A 26,375-nucleotide genomic window follows, 5' to 3' on the forward strand; every position below is an offset into this window, starting at 1 on the left:
CCTAAAAGGTCATCTTACTGCTGAACATTGTCATGCAATTAACTGATGTAGTATGTTTTCATGTTTGTTGAAGATTAGGGTTATATAAAAGATAGGATCTATGGTGCATAAATATTTTATGTCCTCCTGCAGGACTTAGAAACTTTGCAGTTGCCCTCATCTTGGCTTCTAGCAAGTTCCTTAGGTGCCTGCACTCCTGTGCGCTCTTGAGCTACAGCAGAGGCCAAAGGACTGCCTAGCTACAGGCTTGGAAAGGCAGAAATATCTTTACACGTGTCAGGAGGCATATTTTTACAACTAGCTCTGAGCTGGATTGTTGTTTTTTTTTTTCTTTAAATGGAAATTCTCACTTACAGAGTAAACACAGGGATGAGCCCTGATTGTACAAGTTTAGAGGATCAGCTCGGTGGTGACAATTGCAGATCAAGGAGTGCTACTGCGGAAATATTAAATTCTTCTGGGGCAGGAGCTGTGAAGGGGGTGTGGGGATCACCCGTTGCATACAGGCCAGCCACTGAGCTGGTGGAGGGAGAGGCAGATAAGGAGCCATCTATCATGACTCCCAACCCCAAGGGTACAGCCTGGCTGAACATGGGTTTTGACTGCCAGTTTTGGCACCTGACTGAACTGCCTCTTTCTGAGACCCCATTACAGAGCATGAGCAGCTTGGCACACGTGTCATCTTGACTTCTGAGCTTCGGGGCAGCTAGAGCTCTCAATTACGTGTGTGTAACCTGCATTACCACCACAGAAATAAACAGAAAGGAGTATAACATGGAAATAAAACGGAGTGCAGGAAGAAAACTGCACTCCTCTCGTTGAATTCAGTGAAAGGTAGACCCAAGTAATTTTTACAGTAGAGTCACTTTACACCACCCTGATTATGTAAATGGGACATAAAGTAAATTGGACTTTCACTCGCTCTGACACTCCCTTCCATCGCCAGAGTGATTTACAGAAGCCTTAGTGTAAATTAGAACCAGGACCAGTATCTGCGGTCCGCATTTTAGGATTTAAAACCAGTCATTTCCCAAGATAATTGTGGTGCAGTCAAGACTAAGAGCAGCTTCCTAAAATTGGTTAATACCCAGATTTGGGTTTCTTCAGTGGCTTAAATGGAGTGGCATATTATCTCCTCTATAGTCTGCCTAAAAGATAAATTTGATGTCTGTGAGCAAAGACATGAAATTGCTATAGGCTTCCACTCTTATAGCCTGCCACCTATTTGATTTATGTGATAAGTGATCTCAGATGACCCTCCAAGGCACTGAACCATTAGAGAGTTATGTTGCACAGCGATAAGAAATCTTCAGAGATACCTAAATCTTCTTTTACCACTGGGAGTTTCATCTGTTCTGGAATAAAGAACATTTTTATGTATGATGTTGCTATCTTGCTAGCCATACTAATATTCAAAAGGATACACAGACTTAAATCAATAGCAAAGTGACAAAGACCTTAAAACTGACGTAGTCACCAAGTGGGTGCTAGATAGCTCTTTTAGGTTTTAGCTTTGTTCCCTTCATTCTGTTTCTTGAAAGATGAGTAACTGTAAGGGTTCACATTCAAGTCTTCTGTTAATCTTTCCACCAGGTAGGAAGCTGGCAAAAGCACCCTTTCAGTGCGGAAAGCCCTGGGAAGTCACATCACCCATTTGGGACTTCCTTACTGTAGGCTTTGTGAAACCATGAGTTGGATCCTTCTTTATTTTTTTCACTGAATTTCTGAATTCGGTGATCCAGGTTCCTCTCTGCCTAGAATGAATAAAAGTGCTTAGGACCGCAGGTGGGATGTTAATTCTTGACAGAGGTCGGGGAAAGCACAGACAGGTAATTTCTGTGGTTTATGTCCAGCTGTAGCATCTTCCCCTGCAGAAGAAGGCACTGCTGACTCATAGTGCTCCAGCTGAACCTGTATCTGATGCAGTATTTGCTTGATAGAATTTGTTGTAAGTGCAATGTTATAGCATGTATATAGTCCATATGTTCCATCCGTCAGATTACCTTTGCATCATGTTTAGTGCATCAAGCATAAGGTATCCAGCAGCAAGCTCCTGTTCCAGGCAGTATGGGATCCAACTTCTGCCCAGACACACAAGAGGAAGAGGAGGGGCCAGAGCCAGCTCCTGCTTTTCAGCAGAGCCCAAAGATGCCAGGGCTCTTTGCAGGTCGGCAGAGAGAGGGTGTTTGGCAGTCCACAGAAGGGATGAAGAGGGTTTCGAGCCTGGCCTGCTCTACTCCCTTCTGGCACGTAGGACCAGCAGGCCACAAGCAGCTCACACTTGACTCCTTCTGAGTAACCGTTGAGGGCTGTTTTTCTGACAGTAAGGAAAAGCATTATGATATTGGGTGCTTTCCTGGACTGCGGCTTATCATCTCCCTTGACACATTGCTGGGGTTCAGTGATCCATGTGGCCAGGCAAGCCAACCTGAGGGAGGAATCAGACAGCATCTTTTTCTGTTTTTCCTTGATCCTGAAAAATCTTCTGGTCCTTGCAATTAGGACTACAGTAAGTTCCTTCCAGGTCCTTTAATAACGGCCTTGGTTGGTGACCCGTCGCATTGCATCCATCCAGCTGTGGGCATGTCTACTTGGTTGCTTTGTTTGCACTGTTGTGCATATCAAAATACATAAGAGCAGGGACTAATGCCACAAAAGCTTTGGCAACATCGCAGACATGTTTTATAACAAGCTATATCTATTCCTTGAAAATTCTCCTGCAAGGAAGTGATTTCTCTTTAAAATTAAATTAATGCAAGGCAGAGATGAATAGTCCCCACGTGCTATTTGGCTTTTTATTCAAAGCTGTTTATGAAGGGAAGCTCTTGGCAAAATTAAATGAGCCTCCTCTTCCTCAAGCTGGCAAATACTGTCAATGCTGGTCATCATACACCTTCATAAATTTGCAATGTTGGCATCCCACACACACCAGGCAAACATCAAATTTTGTAGGGGGACTGCACAAGGGTGCAATAATCACAGCTGTTTCATGTCAGCATTCAGAAAGCTTACAATAGGGTTTTATTCAATGAGCCATTCCTTTTGAAATGCCATTAGAGATATTTGCTAGGAGAAACTGGCCTCAACTAATCGTATTTAATTTTTTATCAAATGCACTGTGGGAGCAGCAGGGATATGCATGAGACAGAAACAAGCAAATGGTGTTTATTTAGAATAAATAAACTTTGAGTAAGAGTTGAATCTGTTCCCTCCTGGCCACAGTTGTACAAATAAAGGCAAATCCCTATAGAGGTCTGTAGGGGGTCATGTCGTGACTTCTGAGCCGGATGGTCTTGGAGACCTCCAGTTGCACCAGCTGAAAGGAGAGAACTACAGTCAGATAGATGGAGAGGAGCAGTGCTGTTCCTGTGAAACCATTCCTGTCCCATCCACTTTTAGCCATGCTAAATGAGGTTCAGAGGGTGTGAAGGCTACCCGTCTCACCAGGGGAGGCCTCCAAGCCCCCAGACTGTATGACAGCTGGAGAGGGCTGGTTGCTAAGACGCTGGAGCTGTGCGATGTGAGAGGCACATGGCTTGGCATGGGTGGGCCCACGCCTCTCCCCACAGCAGTCGCACCTCATCTGCAGGGCTACCAGAGCTGCTCCATGCCGGACCCTGTGTTAGGGTGATTGCAGCTGAAAAACTGGGGGTGATGAGGAAAAGAAAGAAGCCAAAAGAGAATGGGAAGGCAGGCATGACAGAAAGCAAGACAGGAAGTAAAAAAATAAAGAGGGAACTAGAGGTAGCAGCAGTACTCAGCGATAATGTGAAGCAATTTTTATACTAGTTGTTTACTGAACTCAGGGCACTTCCCAGACACTGTTTTCTTGCACTAATTAGACTGTATCCAGGGCAGAATCTGAGCCTTCAGCACAAGGTGCGGGTGAGCTCAGCGCAGGGCCTTGCACAAGAGTGAGCTATTTCAGAAGTGCTTTTTTCCTGTCTGACATAAACTCAGCATTGCACGGGACTGAAAAATCATGCCTCAACCCTACAAAAATAATTAGTTTTTTAAAATTATAAACTTGATAGTTTCTGGTGTTTATTATATTCACAAGCTTTTTCTCCACAACCCTAAAGCTTAGGCATCTCTTTAAAATCAAATATACATAGAAACTGAGATCTGTATACCTTCAGATAATCCACAGGCTGTGATTTTAAGAAAAAAATATAAGGCACAGTAGAAGTATGAGAGCTGAAAACACTGCAAACTGAGTATTATTGGCATCGAAGCAGTGCCAGGCTGTGTCTACATGGTCTTTAGTGAGAAGATAAGAGCACATTTTATCAGCAGTCTGAGCTGGCTGGATACATCTAGTTCCTCCCCCAAAACCCTGTTAGGTATTTGCATCATGCTGAACTCGCCCCATTAACCTTTTCCAGCATATGGCTGAGAATGGCAACGTGGAGGTACCCAGGACAGGGCCTGAAGCGATATAAACGCTGGGAAGGGTGGTCTAGTTTCCACCCATGGAATGGCACAGTCCTGGCACTGTTTAAACAACCTGCCCATCAATAGCAGAGATGCGGTTTCAAGCACTGACCCTTGGTGGTATGGAGAAACCAGTCAAAGCCCTCTTGGCATAGAGGAGTCAGGTCTCCCTGAGAAGATCTGAGTCAGGTAGAGCTGGGTAGAGACACTGTTTTCTTGCACAGTAAGTAATTTCCCCGCTGCGTTTGTGTGTGTGCAAGAGCACAAATTTGTATTTATTGAGATGGAACCAGACGGCAGGAGTAAAGCAGAACAAGGCATGTCAGAGTTTGGATTTATTACCAATATGGTAGGCCATTTTCTTTTCATTTTGACCATAATGCCATTCTAAGCCTCTGCCAGACTTGGAGAGCAGAGTCATTCATGAGTTGACCCCCTGCTTCGCACCCTTCATTTTTCTCACTTTGCAGGTTTTGACTGAGCTAATGCTTTCAGGAAAAAAGACTTATTGATTAGGATGAAGTCCTTTGCAGCATCTCGGGCTTCTACTGGTCGAGTTTGTGAGGTGTTTTTAGCCATTTGGTAGAGGTACAAGTAGTGTTTGTTCTAACACATTTAGTAAATTCTGCTGGCTTCTCTGCTGTGGTTTTTCAGAGCTTTCTCACTTCATCCACTCATCTTGTCACCTGCTCAGATCACTCCTGTTAGGACTGAAGCATGTGGTGAGGTCATCTCTGCTGCTCTGAAGAGCGTTCTTCTCCACATTTTAATTTGCACATTGTCTTTCATTCCAAAATACAAAAATGTCCATCAACCCGCATCTCTACGTGATTTTTGTTATTGCCTAGATTTTATAGCTAAAAACAAGTGGATATCCTGTTAGGATGAGCTAGAACAAGCTTTGTTTGAAGTTCTTCTTTCAACAACAGCAAAGATGTCCCACCATGAGGAGTCAAAGTCAGAATCAGCACACATGTGATCACATCAATCAAAGGAAGACTACATAATACAAAAAACAATTATAACAATTCATTATAGTCATATTTCTGTATGTTCAAGTGCATGGTGATGATGATGTTTTATACTGTTTCTTTGTTGTGTTCTCCAGTATAGCTAAAACCTATTGAATAAGGATTATTGTAGAGTGTTTGCAGTCCTACAGAGCCACATGAAAACTGAACTGACACTCTCGAGTTTGCCCTGTTGCCTCCAGAGACATGTTAGCAAAGAGAGATTGAGAGATTTAGCCAGTGTCGCTACCTAATTGTCTCTCTCCCTCTTGGCTCACCAGCTACTCCTTCCACTTCCATTTACTCCTCACAGTATAGTCCATCAGGCAAGTTACATGCATGTCCCTTGTGTCACTTAGGAAATAGGTGATGCTTTGTATATCAGATCGAGGCTGTGAGCTGCTGTGCATATTCCTGTCCATCCCACTGGAGCTGTTTTTCTGGAAATTGGAAACAGTTTATTTCCATCCTGCCTTTGACACTTGTCGAGCATCTTAGGAGGACACTGAGTGAAGGTTATGCAGAAGCTTGAGCACGGAGATTTTGGCATTCACCACCAGTCATCAGCTCCTAGTAGAGCATGAGTCTGGGAAGCTGTGTGGATGAAGTCATAGCATGATTTGTTGGGGTTGTAGCTCCTACAGAAGACTCCTGACTCAAAGAGATTGAAATGTAAAGAGAAAGTAGGGGTGTCTATGTCAGGGGGACAGCTTGGGGCTTTTAGTGTTCTCCTGATATTACGGGAGATAAGCACAGAGTCAGACCAGTCTACTGGCGATACTTTCAGTCTGGTTTTTCAGCTATGGAAACAAAGTAAAATATCTCAAAAATTATTTCTTTCTTATGGGGCTTGTGAGCAATACAGATTCTTGAAATCGTGACTATTTGATCTGAGTGCAGTGAGAACACCAGAAAAGGACCAAATGATTAAAACAGGAGCTGTTGTGGTTACCACAGTCCATTGACTCTGTAAATTGTGTGTAGTGCCTTCCCAGCTAAAGAATTTATATTGCTTAGGAGATTGAGATAGTTTCTGAAGTGACTTTCAGATAATATTAGTGACCTTCTAACCCGTGTTAGCACATTTCCTTGAACTCTGGAAGTTGCTAATCTTGCTAATACAAATAGGAACTTGCAGCTTAACATTTCTCAGTTGTGTGAGTAATAAGGAGTGGGCTTCAGCGATTAGCCTCCCTGGAGCCCTGCTACGTTCCTACAGGATCTTGGTGTTAAACCTAAGCCATTGCTAACATGAGAACTATGTAACATGCATGAGAAAAAGAGAATCGTACTCCTTTTATTTTTGGAAGAGGAATCTAGAAACTAGATTATTTTTGCTATTTTTTTTTAGTTGAGATATGAAAGCAAGTGCAAATCAGCAAGTGCAGTGAGGGGAAAAAATGAAAGAGAGTCACCTTAGAAAATGAGCATCCACTAGTCCTCAAGCTAAAAAGCAGCAGGAAATATCAGGAAAATAACTCTTTCTAAGATGTCCATATTTATCAAAGCACTTTCCTGCACAGCATGGAGGAAACAAGCCCCTGTGTGTGTCAGTCCTGGGTGTGGATGCCCATGTCAGTGTGTATGTTTGCGCAGGGAGAGAAAACACATCTCAATGAAATGTAAAGAATAATATTATCTGTGGTTAGTGACAACAGAAAAAAAAGAAGAGAGAGAGGTAAACAACTGTCTTTTTTAATCAAGATTGCTTCAGGCTTGGACATTTAATGACAACGTGCACATTGACTATGGAATGCTGGATGCAGAGTTTCTTCAGAAAAATATGAAGAAGTGACCTATTATTTTCTAGTAGAAATTAAGAACATCATTGTGCCTTAGTGTGGATGTTCCTCTCTAAATCAGTTACTTCTTTTCAACATATGCAATCTTTCAAATGCCTTCCTTTAGTGACTTAAGTAGCTATTTTACTCAGCTTGTGATGTGGAACCATGTGAAGTCCCTGGTCAAACCACACCTGCTGGACAGTTATAAATAGAAGCATTACAGGGAGGAAAAAAAAATAGGGCATATGTCTTTAATTAAAATGAAATACAAGGGAAGTGATTTGCAGAACAAAATAAATAAATTATAGCTCTTTTCCATAAAGAATATATTCTCACCCTCCTGAACTGGAGCAATTGTCATATTCCTGGGAGGTAAGGAGTGCTCGGCTGTCATAAGAAGTCTTCTGCCCATAGGTCCCATTGTCCTTTGTATACAGTCATTTGTTACATATCCTGTCTAATATTAACCACTGGAAATTCCCTACCAAGATTGGCTGTCAAAAGTTATCTCCTCAGTAAAAGAGATTTCTGTATTTAAAATGTAAATGAAACTTAGTGAAGAACTCAGACCTGGATGCAGTGGCACAGAAGTGGGGAGGAGCTGTACAGCAGCATGGGCCTCACGGTGCTGTTGGGTCAGGATCACACACGTGGCACGTGGAGATGCTAATGGTGTGAGAACATGGCACTTGGATACCTCCACCCTTGAACATTGGCTCTTACAAAATGTGAGCCTAAAGAGTTCCACAGTCATTTAAGGAAACAGAAAAACCACAGCTCAGACCCTCCCTACAAAACCTGTCAATGAAGTAGAACAAAAATCCAGTGTATGTTTTCTGAGTTTCCCCTTTGGTTTTTTTGTACTTGAATTTTATGATATAAAGGTGAGCAAACTTCCACAAAAAGGGAAAACCCCTCTTTTTTCCTTTTAGGATCATCAGAATGCTCATCATAGGTTTTATTTTTTCAATTTAATATAGTCTAAATTCCAGCACAGCTGATAAAAAATTGCTGCAGCACAGCTCATACGTAAACATACCAACACTTTCTTTGACTATTTTAAACCTTAGGAAAAAACTTCTGAGACAAACTGTCTACCTTGGGTTTTCTATGGTCTGTATCACTGTAGTATCTAGGCATATCATGATCTTTTAATATACTTGTTTCCATATTCTCTGTTGGCAGAAAGTGGTATTATTCCCATTTACACAGTGGGAAACATGACAGAGGTTAAATAACTTACTTGTCCAGGGTAAGAAAGCAAGTTTGTTGAAAAACAGGCATTGGGGTCACGCTTGCTTTTCTAGGGGCAAAAGCCCTTTCTCCTCCAATAGCTTTGTGAAAGCTTGGGACTCTTTTCCTTTCTCAAGTAAATAACAAAAGCAGCCTATTCAAAGTCAGAGCACTCCAACCCGAAAGCCTCTGGTAACAGCCCCGTTGATGGGTAACACCTGGGTTAACAGTCTCATGCAGTGGATGTACAACATCAGGCAGGTGATTTGTCCCATCAGTGTCACCAGGACTACCAGCACACTTCAGCGTGTCCACCAGCTTTGGTAGGTTGGACCCAAATGTGCAGTAAGCCTACACCACAGTGCTGACTCCAACTGAAAGAGAGAAATGAAAGGATGACACTGCAGAGGCTGTTTATGCAGATAGCAACATCAGTCAAAGCTGATTGATACTTAAAAGTCTGGGTTGGTTTAATTATTCTGTAACTGGCAGAAGGATATCTCTACATACAGTGTCTTGCTAGAAAGCAGCACCTATCGAAAGATATCAAAAGGTGCTTATACACTTTAATACAAATGTAGATAATGTTTCTTTTGGATCTTTTAGCAAACCCTCTTCTTGGTGCCTACTTCAGTGGTCTCTTTCTCTCTTTCAGTACTCAGCCGTCAATACTTTTTCACAGTCCTCTTACCCATATTTCTATTTTCCCTTTAGTCCCTTCATGGTTTTGACTTAAGGGCCAGGTACAAACCTCACATAATTGCAAACACTGGCGTTGAATTTCCTGGGTTTCACATTTAACCTACGCTGGAGATCGTCCCCTTATCTGGACAGCACTAAATCTTTCCTGCCAGAGATAACTAGTCCTTGGGGCTCATAGCTGTACTTCTGAAGAGAAAAATGTTTTGCCTTTGGAATGGACTAGATTGCACCACACAGCAGGTAATTTCAAAACATTTTCAAGGAAAGCATCCCTTTGGGTCCATCTCAAGACCTTCACCAGTAAAGGACACAAGGCAGCATATGATGCTATCAATACACCTCTGTTATTTTCCCAGGGAACAAAGCAGTGAGGCTCGGTGGTGACACAACCTTCCAGGGCTGCAGCTTGAAAGGGTCATTGTTTAAGTGAAAAAGGAAGAGGAAGGGTCTTTCACCAGTTTCCCTTTTAAGTCTGTAATTCAGGGAATTTATCAGAGACAAACATGGAAATGTCTGTGTTGGCCCCATTCAAAAACAGTCTGTTGGCCAGGCATCAGCTCTGAGCAGCACATTAAGCTGACACAATGAATAGATTTTTCTAGAGCGAGAGAAGTGCTTTGCTACAGTGCTGTCTTTACTAATGTATATTCTTCTGCTTTCCATCAAACAGTCAATGAAGGCTCAGGTGAAACCAATCAAAAAGAGACATCGACCTGTGACATTTGCCAGTTTGGGGCAGAGTGTGACGAAGATGCAGAGGATGTTTGGTACAGTACTTTGGTCTACTCTTCTATTATAATGAATGTTGTATTATTTAAAGGTACTGTGGTTTAGAAAGCATTACAAATATTAAATATTCAATTTTCTTCACCCAGAGATTCATCACACAGTGATTGGGTGGTTATTACTCTGAAAAAATGTATAAACCAGTCTGGTTTATAATTTTGGAACATGCACAATTTAGACAAAGTCTAGAAACACAGTTATCCATTTTGTTGCTGTTATAACTTATGTTATTCCATCTGGGGTTTTACAGCTTTATACTTTGGTAAAAACAGAATTGGGAAAAATAATTGACCTAAAGCTTTTCTGGTTAAAAAGTATCATTAGTATTATCATCATGTTAATTCATGTGTGGCATTAGAAATGCTGGGAAATCTGTCTCGCTTTTTCCTAGTTGCTGGAGTTGAAGACCTAACCCTCAAATGTTTGAAATAATTAGAGTGTACATTTAGACACTTTCTCAATAGAAACCATTTTATTTTTTATTTTTTAAAATAAAAGTAGTCAGGGTTTTTTTATTTTAAACCTTAACCTTAACCACGTAAGCTGAAGGGAAATGATTCTATCTACTCAAAAAATTTTTTTTTTCATTTTGCCTAGAAACTATGCAAACATATGTTAAGCCAACTTTAAACTAATCATTTAATTGTGATTTTGGAACAGCCAATAGATAAAAAAAGCCACTATTCACAGAACTGTACTTCTAACACTGCCTTAATGCCAAGCCTCATATTTCTATCTAAGTAGTTAATACAGATTTAAAGAGGCAACAAAATAGTCATGCAAATTGTAGAGCTGTTGTCTGGATGATGGTTCTGAAGATGTGGGCTGGTGGTAGCTAAAGGATGGATACAGAGACTGGGCAGTGAGATGTCAATAAAGCAATATTACCCCAACTGTAATTTGAACGAAAGGAAGGAAGGAAAGAAGGAAGGCAGGGAGGGAGGGTGAACATGATAATTGGGCCCAGTGTTGGGCACCTCTTCCAGGCAAGGCAACCATGCACTGTTGGTCAGGCATGAAATTATGAACATTTCTGCTATTCAGTGAAGAAGCTTAGGAATATGGTCATGGCCATCCATTTGTCCTCATTTTGATTTTGTCTTGACAGGCTTTTAATAATCTCCAGTTCTAGTCTTTAAAAAACACCAAGCAAACAAATCACAGAGGCCTTGCTGTGGCTCTAGTCATCAAAAGAACTTGTGTTGAAAACCAGGAGCAAGATGCATCATGGTTATAGGTTTGCAGTAATGTAATGAGATTTGTGTGGAAGCAATTGCTTAATTTTGACTTTGCTTAAGAAAATTACCCCAGGTGTCAGAATTTTCATTGTCTCCTTGACCAGTTGTCCTTGAGAGTTTTGGTGATGCAGTGTAGAAACAAAACCGTGGTAAAATTAATATATCAAAATTCACAGTCTAGTGCTCATGTGTTCATAATTAAGTGCACTTCCAAATTGGAAGGCAGGAGAAGAGAGGGGCAAGGAATAAAATTAGCTACAGGATAACATTATTAATCATAAGCACTGAGTAGCAGTGTTTATTTTTTTCCAGAAATAGCTTAGTAGAATAGCCTGATCCAACTTATCCCAGTTATGTTCCCACTGCAGCTTTTGCACTAATTCCAACCCTTTGAAACAACTTGGCTTATATGGAACAGTGTAATGACTGCAGGAGCTGAAGTTCTCAATCTTCATTGACAGGCAGCCTTTCTGCAGGGGAAGACACTTCTTGGGGCAGGAAGCAGGGGAGGGCATTTCCTGGGAAGATGCAACCAGACAAACTGTTAAAAGGCAGGAAAGCAGATTTCCAACCAGAAGTACAAAGACCATGTAAAGCCTGTTAAAGTTCTGCTTTGAAGTAAACAACTTCATATGCCATGACAGAGCCCTGTTTTCCTATCCCTGCCCCCTGATTAGTCTTGGATAAACATCTTTCTAAAAAATGAGCTTCTGGGTATTAGCTCTTTGTTATTCTTATTTCTAGAATAAAAGCGGACTATGTATGGGGGACCTAGATTCCTCTTTCAAATGTACATTAATTGAATTTTCATGTTTGGCACAAGATAGACATATTCCCCCACTCCCCCTGCCAAGATTTGGTGTGCAGAAAAAATCCTTAGATTAAGTGGGAAAAGAAATTTCAGTTTATTATTTGATCACTGTTTTTATGTGGATCAAATTTCAGATGTAAACAAGGCTCCTCTAGCTAGCTCACCTAACTGATAAGGTTTGTAAAATCCAAATGGGGTCAGTGGGTCCCAGCAGCCCCAGGACCTGTTGTTAGAGGGTGACGAGCCCAGCACCGGGAGCGTCCCCTATCAATCAGAAACAGTTGAGGGTGCAGGGTCAGTGCCTGATCCATTCCAGGTAAGAGGGATGCAAGCTGGTAGCAGACCACAGAGAGCTGGAGGTACGAGGCTGGCTGTTTGCCTAATATTTCTAGGGTGCCAGAGTAGATCAGAGAAGAGAGGACAGGTGTGATAGCAGATGTGGCTGGGCTGCTGATGATTTAAAGAGACAATTAACATTATTCTGCATTGCCACAGTCTGTTATTTTGCAGTCCCTTGTCTCTGGTTTTACTCTTCCTTTTTTTTTTTTTTTGTTGGTTATTCATTGCCAGTTGTCACTCAGCTAAATTGTGCTATTGTACTGTGTCACCATTATTTTTAAATCTTCTTATTTGCGTAAAACCAATCTGTTAATGGCTAGGCTCCTGGGATTCTTACAGAGGGTTTGTCACACAGAAGACTACTCGAAGGGGTAAGAGATATGTGTCAACGCTTTCTGGAAAGTACGAAGAAAAGGCAGAAAAGAACCCACTGTAATAACAGGTTTACCACAGCATGGTAAAGCACACGTGTTATTATCCTATTCTGCAGTCTAATATCACGAGAGTGAATGCAATTTGGCATTCCATTAGTGAATCTCTTTCTCTAAGTTAAAAACAAAGACTCTTCAGTTGAAAGTCTTTAACATCTTGCTACTTTAATATATGAAAGCTTCTTGTCACTAAGAGGATCGTGTATTACTGGCATTATTCCCACCTTTAATGCATTTTGCACCAGTGGGCTTCATGAATATTTAAAGCAGGGCAGTGGCTATGCTCTTTAGCACTGGATTGCAATCTATTGGTAAATCAGACATTTGGTGTTGCTTACTTTGGGTTTTATTTCTGAGCTGGCTAAGGAATAATTGATTTTATAAGACAGGGCTACTCAACATAACACCCCGAGAGATATACTTAAAAGGAAATGAAGAATGAAGCGTAACATTCTGAACCGTGGTGTATTTCTAAGATCTTCCAAAAAGCATCTATGAAATACTCACTCACTTTATATAAATAGTACTCACCAAATGGAGTGCCTGCTCATCTGCTAAAGTGGCTTAGTGTCAGTGCATAACCACGTCAGAAACCTGGATTCCAGTATTAATCTCCTCCTTATGGGCCACTGAGGAAATAAGACCACTCTCTTCACTGGACAAGCCATGGTTTGGATAGATACTGGGCAGCTATTTCAGAGGTCCACAGTGTGTCCAAGTAAGTGGAAGGAGATAAATAGTAGGAAAAACCCTTCTGTTGAATTTCCTGTTGGAAGACGCCGAGAAGAGAGGACAGGAGTATTTTCTTAAAACAAGATTAAAGCCTGCAAACCTCTGACTTGTAGAGTTAATCAAAATCAGAATGATGAATTGGGGTTAAATATGCATGCTTTTCCTTTGAATTTCAATATCAGCAGGTCAGCCAGCAGCAGTCTGGAAGTGCAGCGTTGCCCAGAATAAGATGCAGTTTGCTAGCTACAAGACAGGCACGCAGAGATGTACAGTGTGCTCGCAAGAGAGTGCTTTCCCTGCAGCCTGGCAGTGTCCGAGGAGGTGAGGAGGCCGTCTCCGTAGATTGCTCCTCTGCCTTCCCCTTCCTCTCTCCTGGAGGTTGCAAGTGGAGGAGAGAGGCAGCGGTATCCCTGCCAGGAGGTGCCTGACCTTGAATGGGCCACTTAGGGGTTTGCACCAATGATGAAAAGGGGTGTAAATACCCCTGCTGCTTCCTGCAACTCCATCCCACACACCCCAAGGGCTCCCCTTTGGCTGAGAGTAGGGTTTTGTGCTCTGCTGTAGGCACCATGCTTGTGGTAGGCAACTTTCCTCCCTCCTCATGAACCTGGCCCATGCTGCAGGGGCATTTTCCATTTCTTGCAAGTGGACAAGGATCCCACCAGGCAGGTTCAGCTCAGGAGAAGATGCTGAAGCCTGTTCTGTGCAGACACTGTGTCTCTGTTGACCCAAAGCTGGGAGCTTGGATGAAGGCATCCAGACCTGAATGAAAGGGCTTAGCATGTTCTGTGTTTAGGTCAGTGGGTGAAGGAAGGAGCATCGATCTCAGGCGTGCTGTGCAGCTGGGTGGTATTCCCAAGTGAGGTGGTGACATTGCACCATGATTACAGCAGGTCCCTTGTGTCCTGTGCTTCTTTCTGCATGGCTGGGATAATAAACTCCACTTAGCCACAGCAGACAGACACACACACAAAATGTATTAAGAAGATGAACTGTTTCAGTCCTTTGTTTTATATTTTACTGCTAATCACTGATATATATATAGTTTGGGTAAATGCTCCTATAAGGCAAGTGAACAGTCTGCAACATATGAGGATGGTGAAACTGAATTCTCATGCAAATAAGTGGCGCTGTACATGGGAGATATTTGTGCAAATCATGCAGCTGCCATCTGCAGTGACCCCTACAATCAATATTGCTCTAGCAATCAATATTTATCTTTATTATAGTATAGGAAGAAAACATATAAAAGAAACTAATGATCTTGCCAGCTTCTCAATCCACAGAGCAATTAGGTCAGTCAGCTTTGGGTCCCTTCCCCCTTCCATCAGTTGCTCTCAACCAGAGCATCTGCAAGCAAGGTGCTATACTACTATAAAGTACTAAAAGGTAGTTTGAAAGCTCACATACATTACACGGGTATTGGCTGCTTCATGTTCAGCAGTGTATATAATAACTGTGTGTGACCTACTTGTTCCAGATGCAGAAACAACGAGCTTCTTTAACATCTGCAATGTCCCGTGCATTATACAGTAGATATACTGCCATTTGCTGCTGCTTTCCTTTCTCTTTTAGAGAAAAAGTAGATCTTCGTTCATGGCTACATATAACGCTTAAACATACTCACTGGACTTGTGGTTCAAATAAACACAGAAATTGAATCAAATCATTAAAAAAAATGCAATCCTGCAAATTTCTGCTTAACTTGACATCATACCTAAGGCATGAAGTGAAGCTGCTGCTACATAAATCGTCATGTGGAGCTTAGTTGTCATGTCTAAAAACGGTCCAGGCAAGGGTTTACAGAGGAAAGGAAAGGCACTGCAGCATGCAATCTCTACATTGCACAGCAGGAGACAAGCAAGCAGCTTACACCATCTTACACCAGCGTCACTTCTCTTAGCCCCAGCCTAATAACAGAGCTACCTCCAGTCCCTGCCCAGAAATTAGCCCAAATCTGGCTCTGTTAACTGTTAATGTTTCATTTGGTCCGTGTTCTATGGTTAAAAGATTTTGAAATAAAAAGAAAGCAGTTGACTTCCCATGTAACTGTTGAGACACCATGTTGAGATAACTGTAGAGATACTGTGCAGTGGGCTAAGAGTCAGCAATACTGTTAAAAAGTAGCCTAAGCAACTGGAAATTGGTCAGTGAAGGATTTTCAATGAAAGACAGAACATCAGGACCATTAGAAAAACAAGATGACACCTACCTGTCTATATGTTATATTTTAACTATTAAGCCTGCTCTGAGAAATGTTGGTGGCTTTTATTAGGAGCCTTATCAGCCAGATCTGCTGCCTGGGGTGTAAGAGCTGAATAGAGAACTCAGCCACGTTCCTTCATTTGGACTGTGGAAAGAAATGCCATGTGAACTGGCACAAAAGTGGGAAAACTAGCAAAATACAAAATTGTAGCTTGACAGCACAAACAAGAACAAAGTTGCAGCAGTTCCAGCTTAGGTGAAAGCTTCGGGCTTATTAGCAACCAGTGTCTAGACATCATGTAAGTGTCAGAAAATAAGGTCCCCAGGTGAGCATTGCATGAGCACCACAATTCCTATCAGGTTTCTCACTAGCAAGCTACTGAAATATTGCAGGACTGTTTCAGTGGGCAGTTTCAACTTAACACTAGCCCAGGTGAAAAGGTGACTTTGTGCTCAACCATAGCCAGAGAAAGATCCCCACTGACTTTTAAAAGATGTTAAATCAATTCTCATCAATGAGTCTGCAGAAAGACCAACGGAAGATACAGGAACAAGAAGTTAGCTTTATCTTCAGAGAATGTTTCGCTAAGAGCAGCTTATGGTCCAGTCTTTTTGAAGAGTAGGAGGCAGGAATGAGCACCCTGTATTTCAAAACGGAATGCACTACCAGTGGCTTGGCTAGAAAGTTAATGCTTGGGAAAATGATGGCTTGTTTGGCCATCTGGTGAAATTGTTTTACTCTACATACCTTTTATTTGGCTTTAGTTAAAAACATCCATTTTTACCAGTCAGGTAAGTTTCACAAAATCTTCCTACCACCTTTGCATCCTTCATCCTGTGCCAAAATAGCCTATTTAATTTTGAAGTGAGTCTGATTCCTAACTCCCTTAGGGTGGTGGTTTGGAGAATTTGACCTTTCCATCCATTGAGTCAATGCAATCCTTCAGAGGCTTATGTTCATTTGACAAAGTCCTGCCTTTCCAGATTCTCAGGATTTATTTTCTTAATAACATTCTTTTAAAAAAAGCCCTGGTTTTAACATAAGCCAAGATTGTCTGGAGTTACTTATACTTCATAGTGTTTTATTACCAATACACTTTGGAACACTCTGGTAAATAATTCAGCCTACACAAAGAAATTGGCTATATTTTCTCTATACATCGAGGAAGTCTGTTATGTAGACTATATATCACAGCTCTAAATGTACTCAGATAAATGCAAACCCACATTGTGTTCCATCTGTACAATTCACCCAAGTAGGTCTTTTAGGGACCCTATATGACACATACATCTCTTATCCAAAAACTAGAATCCCCGATGTTTGGTTTTGTAATAAAAAAGACATTTTTAATCTTTTGCAATTACAGCAAAACTCGCTGTGTGTCCAGGGGATAATACCCTACACAGTCATAAAGCTTATAGATTTTTTTTCCTTCTGCTCCTCCTTTCAGATGCTGATCCAGACTTGGTTTTCAGTTTCAGAAGGTGAACTTTCAGCTTATGGAAGTCAATGAAAGTTATTCCACTGACTTCAGTGGAACAAAATTTCTCTCACAGTTTCATAACTGTGGAGTAACTTTTCAGTAGCCAATGGAGCCTTTCACTGGCAGTAGGGAGAACAGACTCTGTCAGAGGGTAAATGCGCAGTTGTTCACAGAGTGCAAAGGAATAACTTGGAAATTGTGATGATAAAAGCAGAATTTGGCTTACTGACTGCTTCAGTTGCTTCAGAGGAAATATTGATTTGTGAAAAGCCAAAAATAACTTCTGAGATTTTTGGGGCTTTTCTTGTCTTATCATGGTGCCATGCTCCCATAGGAGCAAGACACAAATTCTTCTGAAATTTAAGGGGAGGAAGGCTTGTAAGACACGCAGACCTGTCATTTGTCTTCACAATTATTAGTCTCTCAACCTTAGAGCTGGGGAAAAAAAAAAAAGCAGCAATAATTTAAAAAGCATGACTCAGAATAGCCAAATTTTCCTGTTAGGTTGCCATGGCCAAGATGCCTACCCCTACATTCGGCATGTGATGTGTGGACAGCAGGCACGGAGGCATAGAGGGATGAGTGGCCATGGCAGAAAAGGCTGGAAGAATGGACTGGGAAAGGACGGAGGAGTGTGAAAGCAGGGAGAAAACCTAAAGCTGACTTGCAGCTAGTCCATTTTGCTGTTTGCTGGAGAGTGGGGAGGAGCTGGAGCAGCTGCCCACACACAGCGGCTCAAGGAGGATTTTGGGGACGCTACCTGAAGATGGCAGGGAGGTCCTCCTCACCTGCCTTCCCTCTGCCTGGCTTGGCAGTTGAAATGGCACACCCAGCATGGAGGAGGTGAATTAAACATTTATATGGCAGGCACAGCTGGAAGATGTGTGAGGTAGTGGCTCAGCTGGCATCAAGGTGTTGTGGCCATGGACTGTGTTAATGCTGATCTGCGTGTGTTACAAGGGTGCACGTGTGTGGCTGGGTATTGTGTGAAATAGCAACAGCATCCCTCTCTATTTTCAGAAAATGTCCATATACAACATATACATGTGACAGCATGGCAGACAGCAACCGTTTTATGTGCCCAATTTAACAGGGGAACAAATAAACTCAGGGTTGGGTTTTTTTATGCCTCTGCCACCAGCTGTGACTGCAATTTTCAGTCCTAGGTAGTAAAATGTAGCAGCCTTCTAAGCACACACCTTTATTTGCATTTGAAGGAATGGTTTTGGCAGTCTGTTTTGTGCTCTTGCTGTAATACAGGGTGTTATAAAGATCATGCCCGGCTCCTGGCGCTTCGTGGGAGGCACACAAAAGGATCCCTTTTGGCTCTGTGAGGGCAGAGCTGTGCACGGGTGCTCCAAGGCGAAGCCACTGCTTGATTGTGTAACCCCATGGCTGGGAGAGCCTGGGCTCACCAGGCTGTGAAAGTGCACATAACGGATAATATGATAATGCACATCAGATATTAATGTGCATTGACACATAATCGTCTGCGTACATCAGGGCATTACAGCATGAAAGAGCAAGTGCAGAGACCTTGGAGAGCAACATGCTTTTGCACCTTATTTTTCCTGTTTTCCCTTTTTGTTATTTAAAAACAAGGTTTCCTCCCTCTCTGGCCCCCCATTTAGCCAAAGTCATACTCTAGTAGTAAACTGAGCGGTGCCTTCATGACGGCCTATTTAGTCGCAATAAAAAGCCGATTGGCCTAATGTGCAATCAAGAAAGGAGTGACATTTATTGCTTTAGTTTTATGATGCTGTGAACTGAGCAAGATTTGGAGCCTTACGGTGCCTTCAGGGGGCAGGAGATCACCAGCAATGAATTGTATTTATACCTTTTCCAATTTCCTACTAGCATTTTAGCAATAAATAGACTGTGTTGTTATTGAGTTTTATGTAAGTATGTTTACGAAAGCAGGAATACAACTTTGTAGCTCAGAATTACATGTGTTGGCTAAATAGATCAGCAGAGAGAATAATATGTAAAGCACTGAGAAAGCACTTTCCAATTTATTATCAAATGTCTTAACAGAATGCTTCATCTCTTCCATTCCACTTCATGTTAACTATTAAATTAAAACTGCATCCATTGCAGAAGGTCGGAGGCTCCTTCACACACCCATGTTGGAACATCAAGGCCACAATTTGTTCACACATCTAAGCCATTAAAAATACATCCCATGCATTAAATATGAGCCTGAGGAAAGCTCAATAGGAGCTGACGTGCAGGGCTGACCTCGGCTCTCACAGCCCCTGCGGGGTGGCAGGTGTGCCTTCCCCACGGCGTCCATCTCCTGCCCTAGTCCTTTCCCACATGCAAGTCGCAGCTAAAAGCCTGAGTGAGATGTGCCCAGATGTACAGACTTAATTGCCGTCTCTCAGCCTGCCCATTTTTAGCAAAGTTCTCCCTTGCAGAGGAGCACGGATGCCCCAGGGATGCCCATCCCAACCAGGGTGCAGGGCTTGTGGCGCATCCCTTTCAGGAGCTGCAGGTGAATTCCACTGATCTGTGTCCCAGACCTGAAGAAGGTTACTCTCATCTCATTAGCTTGCTAGCAAGGACATGTCCTTGAGATAGCACATTTCATTCATTCATTCGTCTTCCTTTCCCTGGCAGCAGTACCTTCCCTTGGGGCTTGCTCCCAAAAGCAGCCAGCCACTGTGGTCATCGTGAGACATCAAGAGAAGAGGCAGCATCCCCAGCCAGTAATAATACCTAGTTGTGTACAGCAGCTTTCACTTACAGACCTGAATGCTCAGAGGAAAAAGAGGGTTACTGCTGCTCTCTCCTTCTTGCATGTGCAGTGATTTTCTCGGGCCCCAGGCTCATGGCTATGGGCCAAGATCTTCCCCACCGGCAGTGGGCTGCTCACATGCTGTGTGGGATGGGGCTTGCAACACACTGGTCTGTGCTAGCCAGAAGGCCATCATCCTTTTACTCTCACTGATAAATCAGAGTCCACTTTCTGCTTTCAGAAATAACTTCTAGTGTTATTAGCGAAGGTGTTACCAGAAATTTGTCGTTGGTCCCAGCTGGTGCCACAGTTCTTTGTGAGAGATCAAGCCTTCCTGCGTGGCAAGGTCCACGCCAGGACCTGCAGTTAGATGGTCGTCCCGTGATTCCCACCAGATGTTGCAATATTCCCACTGGCTGTTGCAGGCCAGGGTGAAAGGCTCAGATTCATGGGAACAATCTTCATTATTCTGCTGGCTTCAAGATAGGAGCCAACAATATCAGCAGTCTGAGGCACACAGCAATAAAACGTTCGTGAAGGACAGCCTCAAATGTTTACAGAGGGAGAGAAACGGTCAGCAAAGCTTTGTTTTAGCACAGACTATAGACACGTGAAGGACACCAAGTGTAGGCAAACCATAAAAAGGCATTTATTTTATTCTATGTGCTTTAAATAAACTTCACACATTAGATACCTGCAGACACTTGAATTGGCATGTGGACAGAATCAGAATTTTCTTCTCTAATCACACAGCTAGCATGAGGGTTTTTCTATCACTCTTCAAAACCGAGTTGTCAGCCTTGTATTTCTCTAGTTTCTCTGTTTGGGTTTAAAGCATCCAGTCTAGCAAAGACTGCTTTACACAACAAAATATCATTCCTTTTAAATCAGAATGGTATTTTTAAAAAAATAAAATGAGACATTTATTTTGCCCTAAAGGTGTTAGCATACAGTTCAATGTGCTGTTGAGGGCACTAGAGCCATTGGGAAGCCAGATGAAGGTCATATTATAATTGGTGCTTTGACTTGTAAGAAGGAAGCAAAGGTGAAATTTGTGATTTTTTTTGTCAAAAACTTGGTAAAGAAAGTTACAGGAAAAAAACAAAAGGAGAATTAGGAATCAAGTTGCAGTGTCTTGCACAGCCGATTAGAGTGGTTTTCATGAGCTGCAGACTACAGGATGAAGTCTTGAAAACTGGTGGAGCATGGGACCAGCTCCTCACCAAGCTGGTCCGGCTCTGGGCAGGAGCCAGCACCTGGGCGGCTCTCCTCACGGCTGTAAGGCGAGGTGCCTCCTGGAGCAGTCCGCAAAACAGTTTTGAAACAACCTTCGTGAGCTCTCATAACAAATGTGCTCTGAAAAATCCATACATATTTTTAATCGTTGCCAGTCACTCCCTGCTATTAAGCAGCAGCAGCAGCAGCGTGGCAGCTGTACGACAATTGCCCCAGCTCCTGGCTCTGGGCTCCAGCTAGACTCCCAGAGTATGTTGCATTTGGTATGCAAGGAAGGGCATCAATAAATATATTCACCACTTTAGTTCATTTTAGCTTGACATATGTCCAGTAAACAATATTTTGGTCTCTTGCAGTCAAAAAAAAACCCCAAAAAACCTGATTATTCATCGCTTCCTTCTGTTATGATGCTTTGGGGTCCTTCAAATCATTTTCATTATGCACTACATAATAATAAAAATCTCTATGCAGTATGCTGATAATTCCATGCATGGTCTCTGTGATTTCTAATTGTTTGAATAACAGGATGCTATTGAAATGCCATGCAGAAACATTGCATCACCCTGAGGGAATCAAGCTTTTCTCCTTTTACTCCTGCTGAAGATAAACATTTGAACAGTTGAAATAGGTAAAATATCCCGGGGAAGCTACTGTGAAAAGTAGACGTGCTAAAGCCCTTAGTGCAGAAGCTGGGCTGCAAAGGACAAAAAGGAAAAATAAATTAGATAAATAAATAAATAAATAAATAACATTGAATGGAAGGCATTCAAAGTAAGCCGTGCTTTTTCTTCTCTTGTGATCTTAAACCAGAAGAGAAGCACTAGCAGGCCCAGGAAAGAAATATCGCACGCTATTTTTGTGCTGCCATTATAAAATATGTATTGTTTATTGTTCTGCACTGCAGCTAAAGTTTTGCATCAGCCTCACAAATACAGCAAAGTTTGTTTTGAAGGAGACACGCAGCATCTCTATTCTTTAAGCCTCTTAATGATGTTCTTAAGAGTGCGGTGATAGGATTTCAATCTCCTGGTAAGCACAGGCAGGTTGTAGGATATCATTCATAGAAAGTGTAAAATATTGTATGCCTGTGTGCATTATGAATATATTTTATATATATGTTTGTGTGCGTACCTGATGTTCAGCTGTATGCAAAACCAGGCAATGCCAGGCAGTTTTGTCTCCTGGCTGGAGGCATCATTGGGTGTCATCCTCTTGGGCTGTGCTCCACACGCTGCAGAGAGCACTGTAGGGTACTCGAGCTTGGCCGAGCTACCAAAAGTCTGTGTTGACCCTGTATTGAGAGTGCCAGGACTTTACACTAAAACTGACTTCTCTATAAAATAGGTATAATAGTACCAAGTCATTGCTGCTACGGGACTGTATGAGATTACTGTAAAGCTTAGTGGTGTACTTGTAAACAGGCTGAGGGTCAGTGGAAGAAGCTGGTATTTATGTGGCCCTTTTGAGACTGATGTCGAAAAGGAGATGCGTGCAAGCCCCCTGGAGCAATCCAGTTTAGCTGCCTGTGTGTGCGGGCAGCTTTGAGGATGACTGATGTGGTGTGCCAAGTTTGGTAGCAGAGGTGACCTGTCACTGCTTCCCAGTAAAGGGTTACCACAGGTTTTAGCAAGGCGCGATGCCGCAACACACGGGCAGTCTGAATGGGCTAGCTGAGCTCCCGGAGGCTGGGTCTGCCCAGCCTGGTTAACCTTGCCAGTCCCTGCTTAGAGCTAGTTCAAGTATCTCTGCGTGGTGTTGTGTTGAGACATATTAAACATACCCAGAGCTGCCTGGGTAAATGAGCGCTCCCACCAGCCTCCTGACACGCGGCTGAACCATGGTACAATGCGTGTTCGAATGTTGAGGCGTAATGTTAAGCCTGGCTTCATTTCAACTTGCCTGCTGGTAATGTCAACAAAGATGCCCTGTGTACCAGAAAGAAAAACCTTGCAGGAATCCAAATGATAGAGAAGGCATTTGGGACTGATTTCCAGGCTCTTTATGCAGGCGTGTACTGCCAGGTTTGCTTTAAATGGGCATTTAATGTCCTACTCGGAGGGGCAGCGGGATTGGAGAGGACCGTACCGACATCCAACCAGAAATTTGAGTTTCTGATCACTGTTTTCTAGTCAGAACAGAGGAAGATAAGAAAAGTCTCTGGTGGAAATAACATAAACGTACAACAACTGTGTTTTTATTTATACACTGTTTTATGGCAAAGGGAAGGCTTTGGGCTTTTTTATGCTACAAAATGTTGTTGGTTTTTCCTTGCTTTTTTTATTTTTGCCTGGAGAAAATATACGACGTTTAAAATGATTGCAGAATGGAACATCACTTTCCCTGTAAAATAGTGCTCGCTGAGACATGGTGGGATCTCACACTTGACCAAATTAGCATATGCGCTCAAATATCAGAGCTCTGACTAGTAAAAATAACACTAGATTTGCATTTTCACATTTTTAGCTCTCGCTTCCCTGTCTGTTTGGTTTTATGCCTTTTTTCTTGACTGACAATTCTCTTTGTGGCAGATTTATTGCTGTTCTGCTGTTTGGACCCTGTAATCAACTAGACACTTGGCTGAAGACGTTAGTCATTTCATTAAGTACTTTTTTGCAGATATCTCAGACACACAATTTTCTGTTGCTCTGGTTCCAAAAAGCAAATGACCCATGGCCAGCAAAGTCTGAATATGAATGTTTAATAAACAGAGGTAGTACCAACAATGCTCTCAGGTTTCCAAACTGCAGAGGGCTAATTAAAAGATGTTGAATAGGGAAGAACTGCCATTGCCATCTCACTCTGACAAAAATGTGCCTGCATCTGTTCCCAGTAAAACCACTCTTTTAGAAGCATTGTCTCATTTATCCTCCTTGCTTCCCATCAGAGCTACATATGAAACCTTCCTCGTGCTATGCACAGATATTGCATAGTAATTTTTTAAAACTTATTTTTCAGTAATACATTGCTGAAAACAAAAGATGAATAGTTGTCTTAGGAGTAAAGATAAAGCTTGGAGTGGGGTTCTTTTTATCATCACTGTGTCACTAATGATTATACTTTATTCATGAACTAAGGAAATATAATTATAGCATTCCCCTACACTTCATGGGCAGAGAACCACTCTCTCGTTTTATTGAGACGCCTCCTTAAAACGCAGTTCCTCCCTCCAGGGACAGTCCTTCATAACTGTGAATCCTCTCTTCAGTGGCATGCTCTCTGCAGGCAAAGGTACTCTCTGTGCCCAGAAAATAATACCGTATGTTATTTGCAGAAGAATGGGGAGTTAGGAGCCTGTACACTCACTGGTGTACTCACCCATGCCTGGTTTATTGATCCCATTAATTTCTGCAGAGACTACTTCAACAGAAAGCCAAGTTGGTGCTCCAGCTTGGCCAGGCAGCCTGGTGCAGCACATCGCTGTCCCTGCTGGGACACAGACCTCTCTGAGGTCTGGGCAGCTTTTTTTTTTTGTGGCCAAGATCTGTACAGGAAATAACTACTGGTCTACTTCTGCACTCTTCTCTCATTTCCCTGGGAAGGGGAGAAGCATGTTACACAGGTGAAATAGTGACAACCACTCCCAAAATGCACATGGGTGCCCTGTGCTGTTTATTGAAGTTACTGACTTGACAGAAGCTCAGAGACAGAGGTGCAGTACCTTGCACCCCACAAGTCAGTAGTGAGGCACACAGAGGTGCTGTCAGCATCTTACCTGTCACAGGCTTAGTTCACCTGTGCCAGCCCTCCCACAGGCAGCCTCGTGTGTTTCTCCAGTGTGTTAGCTAATACCACCTCTGTCTGCAGAGACCTTCCAGTTCTGCCTTGACATGATATTTTCATCAGAGAGTCCAGCAGTGTCACCAAGCTGTGCTGTAGGATGCGTCTGGGGTATGTAGCCGAAAATCCCCCCAAGGACTGTGCCCATTGGACAGTCTTTTTGGTTTGCTTTGATTTTTTTGCTTTTGTGATCACCAGAATAACAAAGTGGATTACTGGACATTCAGCTCCTCCAAGATTTTCATCACATGAAATGAAATGGAATAAAATAAAGCATATTAAAAAAGTGGAATTCATCAGAGACTATAATAATGACCTGGAAGAATAGACATAAGAAAGTGAGCCTTGTTTAATGATTGTTTACGGTGACAGCCCAAATTTTAATCAATTAGCATATGAGTCCATTACTTGAAAGATGCGATGGGCCTGTGAGATAGCATTCAGTATTTCTTCCTTTCTCAGGGGAGCTGCAGGGTATCGGCTGACATCTTGGAAGCACTCCTTCCTCACAGATGCTTTTAAAGCTGCTTTTCTGACTGCAGAAGGCTTAGTTAAGCCTTACCACATGTATTTTGTGTATGCTCTTGGGTACAGTTTCATCCTGTGACCCCCTAGGAGACCTCATTGACCTTCTCACAGCTTCTTGAGCCTGAGGAAAGCTCAGTCAGCCTTTATATTGCCAAGCTTTCTTCAGCGCTACACTTAGGAACACAGAAACCAAATAGATTTATTGATATAACTATAATCAGAAGTCATAGCCAGGATGATAAAATGGTCAAATGATCAAATTACTTAAAATTAGAGGCGTATTGAAGTGCCTCAGGGACCGGGATGCTGCAGGCAGGCAGCCAGCCAGCCAGCCAGCTGTGTCACAGCGGGATGCATGCTGGCAGCCCTGTGTGGGCAGGAGGACCTGGGGGAACCCCAGGACCAGTACAGCCAACAACCAAAAGAGATGAGGCTGCTCCGATTTTGTCACTCGTGAAAGAATAAGAAGGTGATGGGGCAGAGCCTGGACGTGGCCAGTTTGAAGGTTGAGTGTGAGAGGAGAAGCACCAACACTGGGTGCTTGCTAGGAGCAGGACGGGATTTCTGGGCATGACAAGTGTTGGGGCGAGGCTCTCTTTGGGGTAGGGGATTCCTGTGACCCACAGGATCTGAAGTCTTGTACACCATTCGGACTCTCACCTTACGTATGCCCTGAGGGCCATGCAGGGACTTCACAGTTGGATTCTGCTTGTTTAACAGGAGACAGTCCCACTTCTGCGTTTTATAATGCTTCAAGAAGTGAAGGCACCTTTTCCTGTGCTACAGGATTTCATTCAATCAAATACATTAAGTGCCATTCGTTTTGTATTTATTACATCGCCACTGGATCCCACTTAAAGATGTTGTATGCTCTGTGGCTGCGTGCGCCTGGGCATGCACATTTGGAG

General features: G+C 42.6%; 1 protein-coding gene across 1 annotated transcript in view; it reads left to right on the forward strand.

Annotated features, from left to right (window-relative positions):
• TMEFF2 (transmembrane protein with EGF like and two follistatin like domains 2) overlaps positions 1 to 26,375 on the forward strand; it is a 133,267-nt gene that overhangs the window by 67,689 nt on the left and 39,203 nt on the right. Inside the window, exon 5 of the mRNA XM_074829581.1 lies at positions 9,834 to 9,930. Coding sequence (XP_074685682.1) covers positions 9,834 to 9,930 — 97 coding nt within the window. The remainder of the gene's footprint in view (positions 1 to 9,833; positions 9,931 to 26,375) is intronic.

Source organism: Strix aluco, chromosome 6 (genome assembly GCF_031877795.1).
Source record: "Strix aluco isolate bStrAlu1 chromosome 6, bStrAlu1.hap1, whole genome shotgun sequence".
Taxonomy (NCBI): Eukaryota; Metazoa; Chordata; class Aves; order Strigiformes; family Strigidae; genus Strix; species Strix aluco.